We start from the raw sequence: 21,873 nt of genomic DNA, 5'->3' as shown, positions 1-21,873 counted from the left end.
GTATCATGATTAGGGTTATTATTATTTGATTTGACTAACGCTATTATTGTTGAATTGCTTCCAATATTAATGTTTATTCTATTATTATTTATGATCACCATATTGCATGTTAAAGGGAATATGTAATTGAATATCACAACTAATAAGATAATTTGGACAACCGGTTTAGGTTCCTTTTTAATCTTGTTGTTTAATCAAGTGATCACCAATATTCTAGAATTATATGTTGCATTAATATTCAACCAATTTAGCTTAATAATAGTTTGGAGCAAATTGAATATTTTATTTGCATGCCTTTGAGATCGCAGGAATTACTTTTCACAATAAGAATCGAGTAGAGGCCAATACGGGCGAATGTGACTCCATGACTCACTTCGTACCATCATCCCCGATCCTCCTTTCATGGTTCCGAACCATATGGAGTTAGTAATTCATGGATTATGAATGGGGTGTAACCTTCACGGGTCAATCGTTGTTGCCTATCGTTTTCCCTTTATCGTGGTTGCCTTATAATGATCCGTGAACGGTTTACAAGTTCCTTAAAAACTTGTTGGCGGCTCCCTACTTTCCTTGTCCCTAATCGTGTCCCTAATCGTATATGTCAATTCCCACTTCCTATGAGTGTCAAGCATATTCAATACATGCTTTTAAGTAGGCGCACTTCGAACGATGCCTACACCAGGGTGGCACCCCTTCCACCCCAAGTGACACCTTTCTAAGGGAGGCAGACAATGAGGATGCCGCCTCCTCTCATGAGTGGGGGGAAGAGTCAGGCGGAGAAGAGGCCGCCAACAGATCTGGATCAGAGGCGTCAGGCTCTGGTCAAGACAATTTTGCGGCTGACTATCAGCAGCCGGCTAGGGGTCCGGACACTTCGGATCCCATGGAAACTAATATGCTACCCAAGGACATTGCTCTCTTGCAAAGCAACTTTGATGCCTTCCAACAGGCGCATCCCCTGGGGCCGGGATGGCAAATCGAAGTACCGCCTGCTGATGCAACGCTTGCATGGGGGACGAAATACACAATGCTAACAACTATTTCGTTTGTCACGAGGCCGTGATCAAAGCCGGTCTCCGCTTCCCCATCCACATGTGTATTAAGAAAATTTTGAAGGGGTATGATCTGGGCGTCTGGAAACTCACTCTAAGCTACATCGCCACCTGCGAGTTTCATAATATAGAACCTAACTTTGCCGCTTCGCTCATATGCACTACATGAGCAGGGCCCTATGAGACGTGGTACACCTTGACCACTCTCGTGCAATACTTGATGACTTTGGACAAGGTCCAAATGGGCCGGCTGGAAGGAGAAGTTTTATTTAATCTCCTCTCCAACATTAAGACACAACCGGTTCCTGCGCCGGTATAACAAGGAGCCGGCTCTTCTGGGTAGGAAGTGTGCTCTTCCTTGTATCTTTTCCAGAGCTTACGAGCAAATAATGGAGCCAGGTTTCTTTGAAACTACGACTGAGCGCTTGGGAGATGGGACTCAGATAATTGTGCCCAAGAACTGGATCCCCCATCCGGACTTTTTCAAGGATGAAAGATTCCTTTCCGCCAGCGGGCTTAGCACGATGTTCCCAAATGGTAGTGTTTCAGGTGTGGATCCAAAGGTTCTGCTGGGTGAGCTGGGTCCCGTTGATAACCTACACAAGGCAATACACGTAAACTGCCCTCGGGGGTGGCTCGAGGAACCCCCCTCCGATGCCTAAGTTAGAGAGTGTTTAGAGAGAGATAGAATGTGTAATAACTTTTGTCTCTTACCCCCCCTTCCGTTGTACTTTGTCCTCTATTTATAGGTGTACGATCTCCTTTGTGGAGAGTCTTGCCTAGTCAGCTCTGCGAGCTGACTTTATCGGGCTGGTGAGCCCCTATTGGTCTTTCCTTCGGCAATGAGTGCGCACCCCGGGAGCTGGGTGATAGTTCAGCGAGAGCTATCCTATAAAACTAGCCCCTCAAGAGGTGGTATGAGGTCATTCATGCCAACTCTTGTTTGTGCGATGGAGTCTTCCTAACTGAGCCCAGCTGGAAGGAATAGCTCTGCAGGAGCTATCCTCTACAACTAGCCCCTCAAGAGATGGCGTGAGGTCATTCATGCCAGCTATTCTGAGCACGTAGCCTAATCGGTCGTAGCTCAACGGGTCGTCTGGCCAAATTACCTTGCACACTCCTAGCCCCTCAAGTCTCTAGGATGCAATCCAGAGACTTGGGAGGTCAGGTTGTAATCTTGGTGATGACACGGTTGTACTGTTAGGTTTTGATGATGGCTCTGTTTCTGTAGGGAATATTTCAAGCATCATAACCCCAAGCTTGAACCCCACTATGATCATACACATAAGTGTGGTGGTGTCCAAAGGGAAAGAAAAGAGAGCAAAAGAGTCGCCAACAAGTTTTAGGAACTTGTAAACCGTTCACGAGGTGAAGGTTACACCCCTTAACGATCCATGAGATCGTCAACTCCATAAGGTCAAGAACCAAACAGGGTTCGGGGATGAGGGTACGAATCCGATCTACAAAAGAGAGGACCCGCCCTATAAAATAGGCCTCTACTTTATTCTACTCGTATTCATGTGCGCTTTCTGACTAACATGCAAACATTAGGTCAACCCTAAATCTGTTTATCTATGTTGGTTGAATATTAATGCACAAATAAATCTATTATTGGCGATAACTTGAATTAAAATCACATTAGCCTAAACCGAATTATTAATTATCTTATTAAGCGTGATTTCAAATACAAATTCCCTTTAACAAGCATTAAAGGTGTGATCAAGCTATAACAATAAATATATATCAAGCAACATAATATCAATAATAACAATCATATTAATTATAATCATAATGAGGCATAATAAAGCTTAAATATAATAGGAAGATCCTAGGCATGATACTAAGAAATTAATAACAAATCCTAGCATGTCACTAAACAATTAAAGATCAAAGCTTTAAACCTAACATGGTACTAACATGCTATTGGAAAGAATAAAAGGCGCCCTAAACATGATACTAGAAAGCAATAAATAACATTTTAACATGATACTAGAAATTAATCAAATCTAAACATGCTTTCTACATTGAAATAAAATAGAGAGTAAGCTAATTACTTACTTTGAAGCCTCGTACCTCTTTCTAATAAAAAAAAAATACACGCGTTAGTAAACTTCAATGAAAATAATAAAATTAAAGAATTAAATTAAATAATTGAAAGAAAGAGTTAAAAAGTTTAGACTGGATTTGGGACCAAACCCTCAGATTAGTATAAACCTTTCACGTCTAGGGCGAAGGCAACTTCGAACTTGGCTAGGTGTTTCTAAGTCTTGTGAATGCGGTATTGTGTTTGCAAAAGGTTGGCTAGAAAGAGAGAGATAAGAGCTTAGAGAGATTGTGAATGAGAGTTGAAGATTGTGAATGATTAGAAATGGAGGTCTAGGACCCTATTTATAGGAAAACAATCCGGAAATTGATTGAAAAGTAATCAGAATTTGAAAAGAAATAAAACTCCATGTTGTCACTTGGATGTCAAGCTGTCGCCAGGCGACAGGCCTGTCGTTTTGCGACAAAGTCAGTTTTTTGCGGATTTTGTTTTTATCATATCTTTTGATCTAGAAGTCCAAATAAGTCATATAATATGTCTTTGGAATTCTCTTGAAGTCTACTTTCCAACCCAATTTGAATCAGATAAAAATATTTTGTAGATAAAAAGATATGGCCAAAATAGTGGAAGGGTGTTAGTTTTGGATATAGTTTCGTATTTCTTTCATATCTTTTTCGTTATAGATCGGAATTAATATTATAATATGTCATTGGAAAGATAATTTCAAGATCTATCCAACCATATAAAATTTGGATAAAGAAAATGAGGCACGAAAATAATATCTGACTGTCTTTGAACATCTTTAAATCCGAATAGTTTTAGGACTATAAAAAAGGGAAGTTTTATTCAAATTCAAACTCTATGATCTTATCGTTTCAAAAAAGGATAATTAAGATCTTTTAGAATCTTATAGAAGATTCTAATAAATCCTAATTAGTTTAGGAATAGGATTGAACCTTTGGACCCTCCACATGATCATTGGGTCGTAGGTAAAATCCGGTTTGAGCCTAGTTTAGAATTTTGGCCATAACTTCCTCATTATTCATCGGAATTGGGCTTATAATATATCGTTGGAAAGGTATTTTAAATTTTCAAGCCCCATCGAACTACACTATTACTGGACCCTTATCATGGACCAAACTAAATTGGACTGACGTTTTCATAAAATAGAGTGGGTTTTCGAAAACAAAAAGAAAGATTTTTAATAAAAACTAACTGCAACACTAGACTTTTCACACTTTGACTTCATTCGATTATGGTTCGACACGAAAGGTATTCATCATTGGGTTTGGTTTTGGGGGGACATAAATGGGTGTCTACAGTTTCTGCCCGTGATGCGCACATCTAGCCGCGACATGTAAAGACTGCGAGGAGTAATTTCTATCACTCTCGCTGAAGTCTGAGAAATGAAGAACTTGCGGGGAGGAATTTCGATCACTCCCGCTGAAATCTGAGAAATGAAGACCTTGTATAGAGTAATTTCGATCACTCCCGCTGAAGCCTGAGAAATGACGACCTTGCAGAGAGGAATTTCGATCACTCCCACTGAAGTCTGAGAAACGGCAAACTTGCGGGGAGGAATTTCGATCACTCCCGCTGAAGTCTGAGAAATGACGACCTTGTAGAGAGAAATTTTGATCACTCTCGCTAAAGTCTGAGAAATGACAAACTTGCGGGGAGGAATTTCGATCACTCCCAAATGACGACCTTGCGGGGAGGAATTTTTATCACTCCCGCTGAAGATTCTTTTTATTTTTAAGCAGGAACAGTGTTTGCATGAGTGGGACACGTGCTGATCATCCAAGCCGTTAGTTTTTATTTTATTGGAGTGACATGGTGATTTGGATTTTACTCCTTACCGAACTGCCCATTTACTCCGTATTAAATTCTTTGTCCCTCTTTTACTTCTCTTTTACTTTCCTCAATTTTTTTTTCATCTTCTCTTCCTTTTCTCTTTCATTCTAAAATTTTTTGCTCTTCGTTTTCTTCTTTAGACGCCCGCTGTTCCTCCATTGTTGTGGTAAGTTCTTGCTTTTTTTTCATCTTTGTTCTTGCTTCAATTCCTTGCTATATTTGCTTTCCTCTTCTTTATCCCTTCTTTTTTACTAAATTGCCTTTCTTTTTTCTTGGTTGCAGTTTGGAATTCCACCCTCTGTTCGATTTCTTGGGTTCGCCATTGTTGTTGTACTCTGTTGCATTTTGCTTCTTTTCGCATTTTCCTTTACAAAGTTGTGTCTTTTGGTTCGTTTAAATTACCATTGTCCAATTTTACCCCTTTTTGCTGTTATATATTGTACTCTTGATTCTTTCTTTTTATTCTTCCGTTGCTCTTGTCCCATAAACTGATTTTCAATATTCGGTGCCCCATCTTCTTCTTCTTTTTTGTGGGCTTTTTGTCTTTGTAGATTTCATAATGTCTAACGCTTCTGACAGCCAGAACATAAGTGAGCCTCACGTGGCTACTGAGTCGGATTCCCCTTCTCAAACATCCCCTTCAGGTGAGCGCCCTGTGCACACTCCTCCTGCTTCTCCTCCTTCCTCCCCCATTCCTTAACAAATGGTTATGCCTTTTGATTGTCCCCTTGCTGCGAGTAGATAGGGTATTGCTGCAACTCCTACTACAGCGTCTAGGTTAGGCAGTAGTCGTCCTACTAAGGGTAGTGCTTTTTGCCCTTTTCAGCGCAAGCCTCGCCCTGATTTCTTTGACTCTTACTGTGAGCGGGTGCTTATTATGGATGTGATTCCTTTGTCCCATCTCACCCGTTTAAGGATGCGCGCAATGCGCCATAAACAGTTAGTCGACGCAGTCAAGGCTAACCCCCCTGACGTGTCTCTTGTTAGCCTCATTCCCTAGGTTCAGCCTTTAAACAGTTTTGCTTGGCTTGATGACATAGCTGATGTGAATCAGATTGACCATTATGTAGTGCAGGGTGGTAGCGCTGCGACTTCATCGCCGTCTCCATCTCCAGCCTTTAATTCAAACAAGATGGCTGAGTCTCCGGGTGACTGTGCTATCTATGACTGCTAGCCTACCTATGTTGTTGAGCCTGTGGAGGAGGGCAAGACTGACTTCTTTTTAGATGATAAGTGCCATGGTCCGAAGAGCTGCGTGCTGGATTCTAACTGGCGTAAGAATGCCCGAAGGTTGAACCTTGCTTCCGATGATGAAGGAGAGCCTGCTGGAGGTCAGACGGAGGGTCAAGCCAATCAAACCCAGACTGACCAAGTCCCATCAGCTGAGCCAAATGAAGGAAACCTTGACGCCGGTCAGAACTAGCCGGAGCAGCCTTAGCAGCCTTAAATCAGCCACCCCGTTTTTTCTGCGGCGAACAATAGAATATAACAGTGGCGAACAATAGAATATAACAGGTTAGAAATATAAAAATAGAGAGTGAAACATGTAAGAAGAAAAGCATCAAATATCAACCTAGACAGATATTTCCTTTGCTCTCCCTCTACAGTGGCAAACTCAAGTTCGCGTTGTAATAAAACTATGCTCTACCGTGATCTTCCTTAATAAAAATAACCCTCCAATTTTCCATGAGAACTTACTCATTAAGGTCCTTCTTAATGCCATTCTTAAGATCAAACTTAGTGACTTATGCATCTTCTTTTTATCCCACAAAATTAGACTCCTACCAAAAACCAACATTGTACTGTATCCTAGTGTATATTGACTCGAAACTGGAATAGCTACTCGAGAATCGATAATATAAACTACTTCATGGATGTAAAGTAAGCATAGCTAAAAGAGAAGAAAAACTTGCCATTTTTGGATGGTAGTCGATTTTTTGGCGAGAATAGATAGCTAATGGACAATAGTTCTTTTCTCAACTTCCTTCTCCCTTGGTAATACATGCTCCAAGTGCCACAATTTCATGATTTCTGCAATGTATCAATGATAAAGAAGTGAAATAATACGACCTGAAAATTCATATGCAATAATACACATTGATATTATTATTATTATTATTATTATTATTCACTACAAGAATCAGGTCAAATTCCGACGGAAAGGTTCCGACGGACCTAAAATTCCGTCGGAAATCCGTCGAAATTTTCCGACGGAAAATTATTCCGTCGGAAAATATGCACTTTCCGACGGATTATTACGTCGGAAATTTAATTTTCCGACGGAATTTGTATCCGTCAGAAATTTACGACGGAATTTCCGTCGGAATTCCTATTTTAAAAAAAAAAAATTTAACATTTCAAAAATAAAACCCTAAAGCTAGAGGCGCCCCTTTTCCCCTTTTCATCTCTCCGCCTCTTTTTTCACTTTCCCCTTTTCCTTTTCCTTCTCATTCTCTTTCTCTCTCCTCTCCTCTTCTCATTTCTCTTTTCCCTCTATGGCTCTGCCCCTCCCCTCTTTCAATCTCTTTCGCCTCTCCTCTTCCATTTCCTCTTCTCTCCTCTTCCCTTTCCTTTCCTCTTATCTTCTTCTTGTGTATATCTGCAACATCAACCACCGACGACCGCCACAACATCAACCCTCAACAACAACGACGACCGCCACAACATCAACCCACAACAACGACGCAACAAGACAACCACCGTCTCGAGCCACCCACTCTCAAGGTTTTTGTTTTGTAGATCGATCCAGTTTTAATTTAGGTTAGATTGTAGATCTAGTTACATTTTTGTAATTGTTATGTAAATTTATGAATTTTATTAGTTAATTGTATATTTATATATTTCCATTAATAAAATTAATGTTTTTTTAAACGAAATTCTGTTTAAATATGTAGATCTACAGGTTTTGATTTATTTTGTGTGGAATTTTTCGATTTTGTTGTTAATTTTTAGATTTATGGGCTAATTTTTGTTTTTTGGTGTTAATTTTCGATTTTGGGTGATTTTCGTTTTGTTGGGGTTTGATTTTCGTGTTTATGGGTTTAATTTTCGTTTTTTGGTGTTTAATTTAATGGGTTTGTGGTGGAGGTGTGTGGTGTTTAATTTTCTGAGTTTGTGGTGGTGGTGTTTAATTTACTAGGTTTGTGTCGGTAGTGGTGGGATAAGGTTGGGTTTGTGGTTGGGGTCGGTGTGCGGTGGTTCTCGGGTGGGGGTGGTGGTTCTGGGTGGAGGCTGGTGGGGGTGCAGTTTTTTTTTTGTTTTTTTAATAGAATATTCCGACGGAATTTCCGTCATAATTTTCCGGCGGAATCATATCCGTCGGGAATTTCCGACGGACTTGCCCGGGTCAGAATATGCCGTCCGACAGAAATAATTCCGTCGGAAATTCCGTCGGAATACCCTTTTCCGATGGAAATTCCGTCGGAATAGGTCATTTTTCCGACAAACCATATTCCGACAACCGCTTCCGACGGAATTCCGTCGGAAACGGGTTTTCCGACGGAAAACGGGGTGTTTCCGACGGAAATGTTCCGTCGGAATTCTGTTGTTTTCTAGTAGTGATTATATTATTATTATTATTATTATTATTATTATTATTATTACATCAAAAAAAAAAACCTACAAAGTCAATCAATTTACAAGAAATTGGTGGGGAGCCGAGATACAATCTGGGTCCCCACCCCTCTAGCTATAGCGAACCCGATCTTGTTGAATATGTGAGCAGCTGCACGAGCACCAATATCCTGAGTCTTAGCGAACGCCTGAACCCGCTTCAGCAACGCAATAGCATCCTTCTCTAATTCCCCCAACGTAGAAAAGGAGAAAGGAAGAAAACCATAGCCAATAGCCCTGCAATGCACCCCATACTTGTCCCGCTTCCGTTGAGCTGCCGCCGACACAACACGACCAGGAACGAAGTCAGACAACCCCGATTGTGTCAAAGGTGAAGACCCCGTCAAGTCAACACATACATCAAGACCTCTATCCCAGGAATAAAGCAATACATTTGCTGGTCGAAGAGCCCCGTCATTCCCTCCAGTTAACCCAACGTTAACCTCCTTTCGAGCAGAAATCCCAGACCGAAAACAAATATCAACAAGGGTGTCACGAACAACGTTGTGCCGATGTTTAAATATGAGGGATCGAATTAATGATCTCTCTTACATTAGGATCGTTGACACCTCCACTACCCAATGCCCCCATGCCACCTCTACAGATAGCACGAAGACATTGATACAAGTTAGTCAATTCATACCAACTGAACCTATTATACCAACAGTTTGGAATAGATTCCAGTATTAGGTTCCTGACTCTCTGTGCATCCGAAACTAATTTCGCATGCCTTTCAGGATCTTGACCTAAAGCACACTTGTTCTCAATGGGTACATATAGACGAGCTTCAAGCTTGTGGCTTGTGAGAACATTTCTCAACTTGTCCTCCCATTCCCTGTAGTTTCTGAGACTTAGCCTTAAATTGAGTTTCATTTGTAAATTTGTGTTGTCATATAAGTTATTCATCTACAAACAAAAACAAAAACGAGGCAAAATTCAATAATTATGTTTAATAAATTTAAAGTATCATATATAAGAAATTTCAAATTCGGTGACTTTAAAGCATTTATTCAATTTTAAATGATCCCTATTGAATAAAATGATTCCAAGACCCTTTATTTGTGCAATAATTGACCGGACTGAGGCCCTACCATCAACCATTACATTTTCAAGGTGACTAAACTCTTTAGTGATTACAACTCTTGTAACTCTTGGTTGAATGATTAACCTTCACATGTTTAATTATTACCCTTAGCTTCAAGGTTCTAAACGCTTTAGGTAACCTTGTTGAGTATAACCAATTAAAATTGTAGAATTGGTCCTACCCCCACTTCCCCAAGATATATTATGACACTCTGCTGAGGCCGACCTATCATAAACGATCGAAGGTTTCGTCGTGTTTTTAATTGGAAAAGCTGCCTCAATATTACTGGGATCTAGATTTATTATGTTGTGATTGTTTAGTGAACTCAAGCGCATCATCAAACAACATAAATAAACCTAAACATGCATAATCTACTAATGCATTTATAAAACATGAAATAGTATGGCCCCTTAATCCTAAGAAAACTAATAAAGCAAAATAAGCTCCCACTTAAACCTTCATGGATCTCATCCATCTTGTTCCTTTGGGCCTTCACTTCATTGGCTTTTGGATCAACTGCAACCTGTAATGCTATTCTATTCTATCTACTACTTAAATAAAATAAAATAAATTACAAAAATACTTAACGGCACACAGACCGTATTTAGATTACAAAAATACATCACGATGCGCATATCGTATTTAGAATCTATGGGCCATACTAGTCTTATACATAGCAATAAACAATATCATATATTATAAAGTGCCATATAATAGATCACTCATCATGCTTTCCTAAACTACAACATCGAATGTTCACAATAAAGGAAACATGGCTCCTAAATATCTCATATTTTAATTAATTAATTACTGTAATTAGATAATATAGTATATTATTCATGACCAATCATAAAATATCATATATTTTAATTTATATATGAGATAGAATTAAATCTTATTTTAATTATGGAAGATAAATCATATTTATTTTCCATGATTATCCTAATTAGTTTAGGAAATTCTATCCTAATTACTAACCAATCATATATTTTAAATCAATTATTATCCATAAATAATTGTGGGATAATCACATTATTTAATCAATCATTATCCAAATAGAATTTTTTGCTCCATAATTATCCAAACTTTACAAAATTAACCACCTTAATTTTGGTAATTATCTTTTCAAAATTAAAACTTATCCTTTTAAAATTGAAAAACTGATTTTTATCAAAATAAAATAAAATAATTTTTTTTTTTGAAAACCGTGCGCCAGCCACCGTGGTGTGGCCAGCTGAAGCCAGCCACGGTGGCCGTACACCTTGCGGTGTACGCTACTGCCAACGACGCACAGCAGCAGCAGCAGTGCCGCGCAACTGCTGCACGGTGTTGCTGTTGCTGCGCTTCCTGACCCGAGCCGCTGCCCCACCCCGCCCCTCCCTCCGAACCACCAGCAGCGGTAGCCGCCGTGGCAGCGCCACCCAGCCGCGGTTACTGCTGCTGAAATTATTATTATTTTTTTATTTTAATTTAAATAAAACAAAACAAATTTTGTAAATTTAAATTAAACTTTATGTGGTCCAATTAATTCCAAAACTAAATCATATTCAATTTTGAAATTAGGGTTATTCATGAAATTAATCCCCAATTTAATTTAACACTTAAATTAAATAATTTGATCATGAAAATTCATAATTTTAACATGTAATCAAATAGATTAAATTCTTTAAACATATTACCATCGAAATAAATCAAAAATTGAACACAAAATTTCACAAATTAGGGTTAAAATTTTCGAAATTTTCGAAAATTAGGGTTCTTGGGGTTCGAAAATTTCGAAATTCTTAGGGAAAAATTCGGATCAAGTTAAGGCTTAATATGGAGCAAATTAAACAACTTTAATGATTCTATATTGTTAAATCACATTTAAAATAACAATTGACCCATAATTAAATTATTCTCCCTCCTAATTGAATTAAAATTGTGGATTATCAAAGAATTATTACTCAATATATGTAATTGCAAGAGGCTAACTGATACCACTGTAAGAGATTAAAGGAACTAATTGTGGAGTTAACATGAATCATATTCATATAGCACCAAACCAAGGATCTCATGCATAACACATAAAGAAGTAAGAATTATACCTTTGAAGCGTGATTCCACTAGTGATCGAGCAAGAACAAGGGAGACAAAGAACCCCACGTGTGATTCCTCTACTAAGTCCACGAGCACAGATTAAACCTCCACTAATGCTAGTCAGTCGTGACCGAACGCTTCAATCAACCTTCTACGGAGATTAGAGTCACGAGCACACCACAACACCACCCTCGCACCACCACACGCACCACCAAGGGAGGAGGAATGCACAGACAAGGGGAGGAGATAGAGGGCCGAATGGAAGAGAGATAGAATTAGGGTTTTGGGATTTCTTGGTTGCTTGTCTGACAATTCACAGTGTGTTAATTGTTGTGTCATGCAACCCTAGGCATGGTTCATATTTATAGATCATATCTAGAACCATGTCATGTCCAAATCCTAATTAGACTCTACTTACAATCCAAGCCCAAATCAATAAGGTGTGTCATATACTCATGAGGCCCAAAATGGGCCTCTAACTTGTTTAACCTAATAATCTTGTGTGTGACCTTGTAGGATCCTTTCTATAAGGCTTTGGGCCATTTAACAAGCCCAAAGACCAATTGTCACATCTAGCAATAGATATTGGCAACCTTATAGTATGAACTTATTATCTCCATAACTGTGATCCTTTGATATATATAGTAATTGCACTTATCAAAGACATAACTCCTTCACTTTGAGGTAATGAGTGACGAACAATTTCTTTTTATTTTTTATTTTTATTTTTTTCATTATCATTATATGTTCTTGGAGTTTGTTTAGGTGTGCTTTATATATGAACTTTATGTTCTTTATATTATAATTTATACTCTTTTAACATATGCTACTTTGAAATTTAAATTGAAAATGAAATCTTGAATTATTTTTAGTTGAAAATAATTTTAGAGAGAGAAAACTAATATATGGAAAGTTGAATTTTTAGAAAGAGAAAAAGCTAATTTTGGAGAAATAAATCTTTGGCAAAGATTTTTTTTCTGTTAAGGTGTAATTTTTCATGAAATTTTAATAAAGTTTTTATTATGTTCTTTTTATAATGTCTTTATGTTCTTTGGTAATGCACCTTCTTTGTCAAACACAAATATGTTCTTTGTCAGATACCTATATATTATTTTTCAAACATCTACATGTTTTTTTTCAAACACCATTTTTTTTTTCTTTCTGCCTATTTTCTCTCTCTTTTTTTTTATTTATTTTTTTATTTTTTATTTTTATAACCGGATACATCATGCACCCAGGTACACAGATCAGTCATTACCAAAAGGTTTGTTTTCCTGTTGTTTCGTTTTCTTAAGTTGTAATTTCGTCCAACTTAAACATGCACGCATTTTCTTTAGTTGGGTTTATTTAGCCCATGAATTAAATTTGTACTCATACGGAGCGTTTAGATGGTGGGAATGGGAGTTTGGGGATTAAAAGGTGGGAATGGGATTGAGAATTAATTGATGGGAATACATGAAAATATGCCATTACATTGTTTGGATAGTAGGTGGGAATATAAAGGGAATAAATAACAATTTTACAAAAATACCCAAACTAAGATTATTATTTCATTCTAAACCCATTCCCATCCATTTATTACCTACCTTACGTAGGTAATAAAATGGTGGGAATTCACCCATAAATATTCTCATTCCTAAACCCCTTTTTATTCTCATTCCCACCAAACAAACAAGGCTTATTTACCTCTTTTTGGCTTCGGCCAAACACTTTTTCTCGCTGGTCGCTTTTTCATTTTATTCGTTTTAGATAGTGACAGGCATTTGGGATAAAAATTCTCAATCTCACCATTAATTCCCACTTGCCAAACACCCCCATAGTACAATAGGTACTCCAACAGTACCTCATACCTCCCGGAAAAAAAAAAAAAAGGGTACCTAATACCTATTTTGCTTTCATAATAATAAGGAATTAACCACAAACAATCCTCTTTTTCAGCAAACAACTCTGTGAATCAAAAGCTTCAAAACTTGATTTTGGATCGAGTTGTGTCGGGATATTGAAAGAAAGTTTTCTATACAAAACATTGAACAAAGACACAAACAATTTCTATGAAGAGGGAGTGCCTTACTCTGCTTCACTAACACATCCATAAGCTACTAAATCTACTGTACAAACCTATATCTACTGCATTTTGTAAGTCTTCGTCAATCTGGAAGGGCAATGGTATGTTTCACATTTTCAGCCACCAGTTTGATTGTCTATCCATGACCCTTTTCTCTAACTTTGAAGAAGCCAAGAGTTACAGTTGAAATTTTGAGTAACTCAAGGTGCTACCTAGCAACTTCCAGGTATGAAACAATTGCTACCACCTGAACTGCCTATACTACAAGTCAAGTCACGGACGAGAAACTTGATGCTGTTTTTTCCAAGATATTCCATTATTTCTAGACACTCTTGTAAATCAGAGTCACTTACTAGCATCACCCATTCCTCTTCATCATCAAGGTACTTCAGCTGGAAGGTTCCTAGCTGGATCTTAAATCGATTTGCAACTTCTTCATACAGGTGAAGACATCCGGTATTGGGCTCAAATTTAAATCGGACTGTATCTTCCTTATAGGTGGCTTTAATTGCAATTCGTGATCCACCATCTTCATGGCTCATTTTATCTTCAGATTGTCTCTGCTTATGATTACTGTTAGGTGAGCTAGACGTGGATCCAGAAGCTTTTGACGAGTCTGTCATGCCTGAAGAAGTAGCCTGATTGTGCTCAGTCACTCCGTCGTCACTTTCCATCTCATCTGGAGCAACTGTACATCCAGGTTTCTGGGAAACAAAATGACGGTATTGACTGTGATCCCTAAGATGAAGTGATCCAATGTCTAAATCAGACTTCCGCACCTCTTCAATACAATCACTCGACATAATTGATTTTTTTTGTTGTCCAATTACACAGGAATCATTCTCCACCTTAACAGCAGAAATTTCTCCAACTAGACATGTGGAAGGGAAGCACAGTTCATCTTGCTTAGCAGTTTCACACTTTCTAACAGGTAAAATTTTGCCAGGCAAAAATAGATTATTCCGAGCATCAAGCTCCTGTATGACGGATCCTGCTGCCACAAGCTCCCCTGTCATAGGATCAAACTTCAATCCCCCTTCTACTCCCTCAACAGAATCAAGAACAGTTTGGATTTTCCTCAGTGAACGATTCACCTTGTTTATCTTCCGTGACGGCCATCTTGAGATACCATGCTGTCTGCATATCCTTTTTAATGTGGTGGGGCAAACTGCAAAATGTTGGGGACTTCTGAGCTCAATTCATTATCTAAACATGTTATTTTGGAAAGTTTAATAATCTTGCGGCAATGATGGGCTGACACTAGGTTAACACAAATTTTTTATTGACAATAAAAACATACTTGAAGACCGGGTGCACCACATAAAATAAGCACAACTTCAAAATACGTGTATCAAATGCAAACTTCCCCATGTGTTAACCTTGAGCACACTACAAACTTGAAATTTTCAAAGAGCTAGGAGAAAGAAGAAATGTTCAATATGCAACGGAAATTTAGAAATGGATAAAAATAGCATTAGTAAGTATAGCGATAGCCTAGGTGGTCTTACGTAACACAGCAATTAATGAACACCGTACAATATAAAACTGGGTAGTGCAAAAGGAATTAAGAGAAAGGAAAACCTAAACTGCAAAAACTAAGATATTATCCAATGATCAGATGAAACATGTCATTTGAGAACTGTAATCATGATAAAGTCATTATACTTAGCTGTAAGTTACATCTTAGTTTGAGACAATATCCAAAATAACTAAGTGAGGAAATATTACCACCAATGCTTTTTGCAGCATCCTTGAGGCTCCCAGAAAAGTACTGCTGCAATACACTTAGGCTTACGGTCTTCTCTGCTGTACTTCGTTTTTTCTCCATTGGTCTTCTAGAACCACTTGCCTACAACAATAATAAATTATCCCTGAGAACTCCTTTATGTCCACAATCAGTTGACCATTAGTAAAAAATAAAAAAAAATCATCTTATAATATAAGTATGATGTTACAAAATATTATGTCATTTATGAAAATAACAATTGTATACATATAAGACTTTTGAAACGTTAAAATAGGAGACAGAGCATGAAAGGCTTTGCTCATATGGCAGAAATGTCAGACAAAAAAATACATAAGCAATAATTTGAACATTATGACTGTAGTAACTAGTAAGGATGTTCCTTTTTTTGTCACATAGGCTACAATAGAGTAATAAAAGAGCAGTTATATAGGATAGATACACATAAGTTAGTCTCCAAACATCAATCCATCTTTACCATTGAAATATTTATTTTCAAGATTCTCATTACCCTTCCAACAAATATAAATTCAAAAGTTGGAAGATCAATCATTTATATCACAAGATGTAATGTAACAGCTCACACCTCCCAGACATTTCACTCAGTGTTACCTTACCACTTCCAAAAATTGTGGACCGAAAAATGCGAATTATTCAAATGAATTGGTATTTTATGCCCAATCATACAAATTAGGTAGCGAAAAACAAATCCATACCGAACCTCATATGAGTAAATTAGGTTACATAGGTTTCACTTATGCTAGGCTTTACAAAGGGGACACTGGAAACAACACAACTATGTTGGGAAGTGTCTTCGCTGCAAAGGCAAGAGACGCAAAGGGTATCTACCAAGATGTTAGTTATTAGCAGAGGGAAGGGGAATCTAAGGAGAATAGATAAAAGTATGTCACAATGGTATTCTGGAAAATTTTTACTGGCATTGTGATTTGTGGGAGAAACCCAGAAACACTCAAAATGTTGTTTTAGGCCTTTTAGCATTATTGAAACGGGTAATATAGTATCATCATCTCTAATCTCCTTTTTATACTATCCCTGCACAAATTCGATGAAGTTATCTATCCAATAATACTCTTTGATAAAAAATGAAAAATAAAAACCTAAGAATCCTAAAATTTTAAAACAGATCTGAGGTGCTTAAGAAGCACAAGTTGCAATTCCCCCTCTTCAAACTTTTTGAATACTTGATTCACTCTCCCCTTTATTTCTCATTCTAATTAAAACTACCTTTTCTTAAAATATACTTTCTACGTTTTCCAACACTTGCAAAATATTGACTTACACTATTCTTAATTTCTTATGCTAACTTTGACCGTTTTTACAACTGATGTATATAAATAAATTACTTTATTTTATAAATATATATAGTTTTTTTACTTTTAAATATAGATTTTAATAAAGTGTAATTAAAGATATTAATGGCCAATGTAGTACGCTGGCAAACGTGTGTAGTCAAAATGATGTAAGTATTGAGAAACAGAGGAAGTAAATATAAAGATGAGTGTATTTTAAAAATGTGCCTCATGAGTACGATGAGATCATGGGAGTACATTTGCCTCACAGTCTGTCATAGGAAACCCTTTTTGCCTGAGCTTTTTAAAACTAAGCCTAAGAATTAGATAAAAAATTTTACAAAGTACAACAAATATTCATCAAAGAATAGTGTGAAGCCATCAACATACAAAATGTCACTTAGTAAGTGGGGTATATTTTTGCAACATTAATGTTCTACTAGACACAGAAAGAATAATCCCATCAACATAATTACTAATTTACTACCCCTAACAAAAACAATCAGATGCACATTCCAGCACAAAACGAATTGACACTAATAAGCTATCATAATTAAGCGGCAAAAAACGGCAAATTAACCGTTTTCAGTCAAAAAAACCCTCCCCACAACTCACAAAATTATGTTCATCAAATGACATACAAGAAGCCTAGTTTACAGCCATTGTGGTAAATAGGTACTATCATTTCAAAACTAGAGGTCACTAAAAATGAAATCATCCAAGTATTTGATATGAGTAGATTGAAGAATTAAAACAAAATATCCAATTTTTTATGAGGGGACAGACATAAACAATACCTTCTCAGAATGGCCATCTTCTTTGATATGATCATTCATTATGCTAGAGGAATCAAAAGACATCTGCTCAGTTCCAATTGATCCGCTTTGAGCAAATAACTGTGGTAGATCTCTCGGAAAAAAGCTTGGTGATGTTTCACGATGTTCAACTTTAGAATCTGGAGAACCTACCAGTTCTGCATCTGTAACAGTCCTTAAGCTCTTGCATATTCTTTGCATGGTACCTGCAAGGCTATCCAACAATAGCTGCTGCTCCTTATTCCCTTTAATATTAAGAGGCAAAAAGAACTCCAATATGTAATCAGCATTCCCAGTATAAGTGCTCCTTAGTCTAATTGCAACAGCAGCACCCAGCCCAAACTTCCGGGCATGTTGGACGAGTGGATATTCACTTATATGATAATTTTTTATGTCAGGGAAGAAGAATGGAAGATTTGATTGAAGGGCTTTTCCAGCAACACCTTGTCCTTCTTCAAGACAATGTTCTACGCATGCAGTGACAAATCCTTGCATTTCTTTATCAATCACATAGCAAGCAGTTTCTTCAATGCACAATGCAGACTTTTCATTCAGATTTAAACTATTATCTTGAACATATACACTAAACTTTTTTTCACCATCTTCCTCCTCAAAAGTGCAGGGGATCCATGTAAGAGCCAAAGGCAATCTGTGTGCATGACACACAGCTCTTAAAACATCAGTAATTTCTGCCAAGGCAGTCCTCTGGTTTAATGAGAGGCGCTGTAAGTACCAAATTGAGGAAGTGTTGGATTAGGCTTGCAACTTTCAAAACACATGCGTGGGGTAAAATATAGGGAAAAATCTAGATAACTCTATAAATCCAGAAATATACCTGATGAAGAAGCCGAGGAGGTGTAGCTGTTCTCAAATTTACTGCCTGAAATGATCAGCAAGGATTAGAGGAGATTTAAGAAGCTTTTTTACAGTTCAAACACATAATTAGCAGCAATGATCAAGAAAGACCACATCAGGATGACAATTTTAACAGAAATCTGTCGAGAAGCATCGGTTCCATGAGATACTTAATAGAATTAAACATGGAGTGATTGATGAAGACAAGGAAACTTTATGGATCCGGGTCTAAGGATAGGTTAATGGAAACAAATATAGGTGAAGGGACAAAAATAGGAATCCTAATGGAAACAAAGATTCCATTTAACGAAGATGGACACTAGGTAATAGATTAACGGAGAAAATAAAGTATTGAGATATAGTACTGAGTTGACAGAGTCACAGAGTAGTTACTTAGAATTAATGATGCCCATACAGGAGAAGTGGACACTTGGTTTCACATTACGCCAGAAATTGACATTACAACCAAGGCTCAAAATTTTAATAACATCTAAACATAGGAGTAAGGCAAAAAATGATTTACCACATGTCAAAACAACATTAATAGATGCATTGAAAACTTTGATAGCCCCAAAATTGAGGCTCCAACCTAAACAAGTTAATAAAGGAACACGTTTTCTAGGATGCGCAAAGTAAAATGACAAACTTACCTCAAGAGCATGGCAAACAGATTCCATCTCTATATCAAAATTGGATTTTTCTCTTACAGTAACAAGCTCCAACACAGCAACACATGAGCTTTCATCCGGAGAAAATATTGGTAATGCAACAGATCCACGAACTTCGTGATCAAGAGCATGTTTAACTCTTAAGTATTCAGCAGAACTATAATAACTTACATTTGATGTCCACTCTGGTAACTTGGAAATAAATACACGCCCAGGAAGCCCCGGAAAGGAGCCCGGTTTCTGTTCAATAGAGAAAGTATATGACCTGGATACTTCGCGATAACCTAGCAGCATTTGATCAAGCAAGTATGGCTGCTCACACGTGCTCAATATATAGTGATCTCCAGATCTAATAGGAACCCACACTTGAGCCAAAATCCCTCCCCCAGATGACTCTTTAAATAATGATAACATATGAAGCATCCTCTCAGGCAGTGAAAGCCCAAGAGGCCGAGGAATTCTATTCGGCGACAGCATAAACATGTTCTCTTGTTTCGAAGAAGAATCATTGTCCTCTGATGAACCTACTGGAGGACTAAGCTGTGCATCTTTATGTGGAAGCACCAATTTATCTACATGATTGAGAGGACTTCCGAACACATTTAGAGTACTGCACCCACTGTCATTCATAGGAAATGCAGAATTGGCATTTTCAGCAGAACTAAGTTGATCATAAGCAGCATAATTTGAGGGCATAAATGGAAGAGATGATAACACATAAGATGCTAACAGCTGATCATTTGAGGAGGGGCTGTTGCACCATCCACCATAACCATCCAAACTCATCATGTCCGACATGTTAACGAACTGATGATCTTCAGTTGAATTCATTGCTTCACCATTAACCGCCATAGGGATATCTGATTGAGGACTTGTAGACCCCCAAAAACTATCTCCTTTTTCCTTCGGAGAAAAGGAGTATTCCATGAAAAAAAACTAACAAAATAACCTCCTAAATTTACAAGACTAAGACCAAACATACATAAAGTAGACACCACCAAAATTTTCTCTTCCACAACTGAAGTCTTCAATATATTCGTCCATTAACACCAAGTTAAACCAGGCACGTAATCCGCCAAAAATGACAACCAAAATGGTTCACAAACTTGCAAATTGCAATTCAACTACTTCAAAACGAATACCTAAAGATAACAATATAAATAAACAACATAAGCTCAAATTTATTATATTTTTCATTCAGTGATCATCTAGATAGTAATTAATATACTGTTTCCATCCTACCCGGGTGTGAGGCACGCACAAGAAAGATGCCCAAATATGTTAAATTTTACACCCGGGTATAGGATGAACCAAATTGACAATAAAATTTTATAAAGCAAATGCAAAAAAGATTAATTTAGCATTTAAATCAAAGTCAAAATCATTAACTCAATTACTAAGCATCACCAAATAATAGCAAACATATAATAACAAAAACAAATACTAAAAAAAATAAATTACGATTGATTATGATTATACCTTAGTCAACTGATGTCCAAAGTCAGACACAAGATGAGATAAATCCTGTGAATCCAAAGTTGCCTAGATAATAATCACAGGAAATCTTCAATACCCAGTTGTTAAAATCACCAGAAAATTAAAATGAAATGAAAAAAACTGGAAAAATTTTAGCGGGAAATGAAGGAAGTGTTGAAGCAAATAAATAAATCTTGCTAGAAGAAAACCCTGAACACGAGGAAAAGACTTTACACTAACATTATTAGAGCTGCTGTAATCAAACAACCGACTATTGAACAATAGTTCCTGAAAATCCGACCAAATTTAAGAAATGGGGTGCCTTGAAAATTGAGGAGTTTATTACAGTATTGATAATGGCGGCGGTCCAAACCATAAATAATAATGGTTTTTTTTTTTTTTTTTTTTTTTTTTTTTTTTTTCTATGAAAATGAGGAAATGATGATGAAGAAGATGATGATGATATAATTAGAAAATAAGGAAATGGAAATTTAAGAAAGAAAGACGAAGAAAGAGTCAAATTATGAAATTCAGTGCTTTTAAAAATCGGTTGTAATTTGTTTTGTTGTTGGGTTTTGGATTTGGGTAAGGTTGAAATGTAAGAGGTGATGTGAGGAGGTGTTTACAGAAGGATTGATTTAGAGGGAAAAAAGATTTGTTGTCGAGAAAGAGAAGGAAGGAAGGAAGGTAGATCCATAAACACCGCTTTGATCTATATGGGATGGGACTTCATCAGTGTGGCCAAAATTGTTGGCGTCACCATTTTGTGGTGTGGGTTCCATTTTTATCTTATTCTTTCTTACTTCTCACCTAGATTCTCATCCCATACTTTTAATCTCATACTTCTTTCAGAGTCGGTCTCAGCCCAGCGAATTGATGGGGTAATATTTCCCAGCACGGGGGTGTTTTGGTGTTTTCGCATGGCCTTCAACTTAAGTTGTATGCAGAGGCGAACCCAGGTTTTTAAACTTTAGGGGGCCGAAATTTATGAGAAAATCCTCGTTCATAAGGCTTATGAACGAATTTCGTTCATAAGAGGTTATTCGCGTCATTTTGCTGGTTATAGTAAGGGTAAAGTCGACTTTATGTGTTTTTGTCTCTTAACCTCAAAATATCACCGTTAGTTTATGGGATATTGACATCCCGTTATTAATTTCCAACCCGTTGCACCCCTACTACAGTAACGCGAAGCTTCTGCATCTGAATCGCACTGTG

At 37.3% G+C, this 21,873-nt stretch overlaps 1 protein-coding gene across 2 annotated transcripts; it reads right to left on the bottom strand.

The window, feature by feature from the left end:
- Window positions 1-13,628: 13,628 nt before the first annotated feature.
- Window positions 13,629-21,402, bottom strand: LOC145600941 (protein NLP9-like). 2 transcript variants are annotated; one of them, XM_081656821.1, is made up of 7 exons: window positions 20,899-21,402; window positions 20,662-20,724; window positions 19,165-20,324; window positions 18,495-18,539; window positions 17,642-18,382; window positions 15,519-15,639; window positions 13,629-14,958 (listed from the first exon to the last, which is right to left on the bottom strand). In XM_081656821.1, exons 3-7 carry the CDS (start codon window positions 20,107-20,109, stop codon window positions 14,003-14,005), a joined length of 2,808 nt encoding a protein of 935 aa, XP_081512947.1. In that variant the 5' UTR covers window positions 20,110-20,324; window positions 20,662-20,724; window positions 20,899-21,402; the 3' UTR covers window positions 13,629-14,002. The 2 variants fall into 2 exon arrangements, with proteins under 2 accessions (XP_081512947.1, XP_081512946.1); XM_081656820.1 differs by having other exon boundaries at window positions 20,662-21,402.
- Between the last annotated feature and the right edge of the window lie 471 nt (window positions 21,403-21,873).

Source organism: Chenopodium album, chromosome 21 (genome assembly GCF_948465745.1).
Source record: "Chenopodium album chromosome 21, dcCheAlbu1.1, whole genome shotgun sequence".
NCBI lineage: Eukaryota > Viridiplantae > Streptophyta > Magnoliopsida > Caryophyllales > Amaranthaceae > Chenopodium > Chenopodium album.
The sequence above is the reverse complement of the archived record's forward strand: the minus strand, read 5'-3'. Positions and strand labels throughout refer to the sequence as shown.